General features: G+C 38.7%; 1 protein-coding gene across 1 annotated transcript; it reads left to right on the top strand.

The window, feature by feature from the left end:
• The first annotated feature begins 1248 nt into the window (after positions 1-1248).
• Positions 1249-2827, top strand: LOC149204640 (transcription factor BIM1-like). Its single transcript, XM_089397173.1, has 6 exons — positions 1249-1346; positions 1478-1555; positions 1636-2010; positions 2350-2407; positions 2565-2601; positions 2720-2827. The coding sequence occupies exons 1-6, from the start codon at positions 1313-1315 to the stop codon at positions 2825-2827; spliced, it is 690 nt and encodes a 229-aa protein (XP_089253299.1). The 5' UTR covers positions 1249-1312.
• The last annotated feature ends 36 nt before the right edge of the window (positions 2828-2863 follow it).

Raw genomic sequence — 2863 nt, 5'->3', positions numbered from 1 at the left:
TTTCACATTTATTTTCCATTTACTTTCCTTTTTCTGTGAGCATTCCGTCCTCCCACTATGTATTGATATTTAGAGGGCATCCTATGCCCGCCATTAAAGAATCTGTAATGTTCAATCATGTGATCCACTAGATTAACTCCTTGTGTTTACGGCATCCATGTGGGTAATCTATGAACTATGGATTTTAACTATTTGTGTTTATGGGCATCTATGTGGGTAATTTATGCATCATGGATTTTAAGTTATATGATTCACTAAATTAATTTTTTAAGTTTTTTTTTAAGCTGTGGTTCATGATCACTGAGTGGTCGCTACATCTATGGGAAAATATAGGGACCCGAAGGGATCTGCCCGTCGGCCAATCTTAATAGGCCTAACCCCGAGGGCGTGGAGGAGATTTGACCCCGTGACCTCCCAAATTGAGAAAGTACTAACGAAACTGGGCCAATTGAACTATCCCTTGGGACTAAATTAACCCCTTCAATTATGAATTTCATAGAATTATATTAGTATTTAATTGGCAAAATTGAATTGGAAAATTTTCATGTGCTTTTCCTCATTTTGAGGGAATTTACTAAATATGGTCGTAGAATTTGGAAAATAGCTCCTCAAAAGTGATGCTTACGTGTCACTCGTTTTTACCTAATTTTATTTCATGGAAAACCATCCAATTGAATTTTGTTCATTTATTTTTAATATAATTTTTAAAAACTCAATATTTACATTAAATCATTTATATAATATAAATATTATATGGAATTATATAGATTATTTGGTAAATATCTATAACCAAATAAGTGAGATAAACATTATAACTTAAAAAATTAATTTAGTGAATCATATAACTTAAAATCCATGATGCATAAATTACCCACATAGATGCCCATAAACACAAATAGTTAAAATCCATAGTTCATAGATTACCCACATGAATGCCGTAAACACAAGGAGTTAATCTAGTTACGCCGTAAGGCGTTTTCCTCTGAGACTAACTTCCCTGCTGTCTACCTGTCTTCATTGTACACCATTAGATCTTTCGTTAGACGATTGAATTATAAGCCGCCGTTGATTTACATATAACTAGACGCGACACGCGGCCGGTTGTAACGGGGGTTTCTCGTTTCTTGATAGAATGTGATACAGCACTAACTGGCAGTTCTCCTTTCTGATTTCAAGATGGATCGGTTGCAAGATTATCAGCAGCCGAAACCCTCAAACTTAGCACTCCTGCTGGAAAAATTGAAATTCTAGTTTTGGTTTTCCTTTTCAAGATTTCAGAACGCAAAGAGTACCGCCTCCTAATAGCCATTGCATGGAGCTTCCCCAACCTCAGCTTCCTTTCGAAGGTAAATTTTATTACTCAAAATTCCCTGGATTGTTCTCGTAACGAAATCGCAAGCGTCTAAGATAAATGTTCGGCTTCATGAGATTTATTTAGAATGCTAGCACTTCGAATTAATTGATAGTGCGGTCGCAGGTTCGAAACCGCCTCACGACTTTCTTTCATTGTATGGTGACTCCTCTTCAAACCGCGTGGAACACAGATCTAGCCAAGGTAAACTATCTGGTCTTCCCGTATGTTCAGGGAAGAAAACCTCCGACATCGAATAACATCTACTATCTCGCCTCTTGCAGCAAATTCCACCCACCTGAAGACGCAGGATTTTTTACAACCTCTGGAAAGGGGCGGCAAAAATAGCAATACGAAAGGTCTGGAGGTTTCATCCGCCGAGACCTCCGCTGCAACTCCTGCCTCTTCCGTTGAGCATGTTCTTCCGGGCGGTATCGGTACTTACACTATAAGCCACATTTCGGGTTACAACCAGATGAACGGTAAGTCTGCGATTCCTGTGGTCCACTTAAACGTTGCAGAAACAAAACCAGAAGTGACCAGGGCTGCCTCGAGCACCAATTACGGAGGAGGCGCATTCACATTGTGGGAAGAACGCATTCGTGTTGTGGACGGGAATCGAACCTCTGACGGTCTGGCTACAAGTGATTTCAGCAAAGGTAACTTCCTTTTTCAGTTACTATCGTTTTTCTACAAGAGAAGCCATTATTAGGCTTGCCGGCTCTATAAGTTCGAGGAAGACAAGAAGACCTCAGACTAATATCCGCAAAATCCAAACAGATATTGAAACCGCTGCATCATAAGCCTGCATCGAACGCTGACAACGAAGATCAGGCTGAAAGACTTTCCGTAGGTGAGACGCCTATCGTGAAATATTTTATATTGACAAATGTGGTTATAACTTCACACTATTTGACAGAAAGTAAAAAGTATAGAAAGGTTTTCAAGATTGAAAATTGTGTTTTTAACATTATTTTTTTAACTTTTTTCGCGCTCAGGCCTGGAAATTGTCCCAAAATTATCTGTGCAACGCTTCCTCCAAAAGCGAACGGAGAGGTAAATAAACTCTATATCATTTTTTAAAATGATGTATATTCAGAAGATTGAATAGCAAATCCAGCATTTAAATCAATTACGATAATTATATTTAGTGTAAATTTAGATGACTAAGTAAGCAAATGTGTATTAAAAGGATGAAATTTTTTTGGTACAGAATTAACATTGTGTCTCCTTGCACCACGATGAAGCCGGTGACATTTCCTTGGAAAGGCAGGAAAGATTCAGACGACCAGATCATCTTCTCGTTGCCTTGCTCATCACAATGATTTTAAGATGTGGGTGGATGGTATTGACCATTAATGGCATCAGGCGGCATTTTCTAATCTTAACCAAATTGTTTTCATCGACATTTCTCTCGAGTACCACCGTGAGCAAAAGCAAGCACCGCCTGCATTTTCACATCGTTCCGGTTGTTAGCCTGGAGCTGCTGAGCAATTTCTTTTTTCTTCCATT

Source organism: Pinus tabuliformis, chromosome 1_2 (assembly GCF_031772625.1).
Source record: "Pinus tabuliformis cultivar Carrire ecotype Pingquan chromosome 1_2, CPIR1, whole genome shotgun sequence".
NCBI classification, from domain to species: Eukaryota; Viridiplantae; Streptophyta; class Pinopsida; order Pinales; family Pinaceae; genus Pinus; species Pinus tabuliformis.
Note: the sequence above shows the minus strand (reverse complement) of the source record. Positions and strands in the feature narration are given on the sequence as shown.

What these genes read in the sequence shown, in the direction of transcription:
- LOC149204640 (XM_089397173.1), top strand. Translation starts at nt 1,313, where the DNA reads ATGGAGCTTCCCCAACCTCAGCTTCCTTTCGAAG. An exon ending in ACCTCAGCTTCCTTTCGAAG is followed by an intron (nt 1,347 to 1,477) that starts GTAAATTTTATT and finishes GTGCGGTCGCAG; the next exon opens with GTTCGAAACCGCCTCACGAC. An exon ending in GGAACACAGATCTAGCCAAG is followed by an intron (nt 1,556 to 1,635) that starts GTAAACTATCTG and finishes CGCCTCTTGCAG; the next exon opens with CAAATTCCACCCACCTGAAG.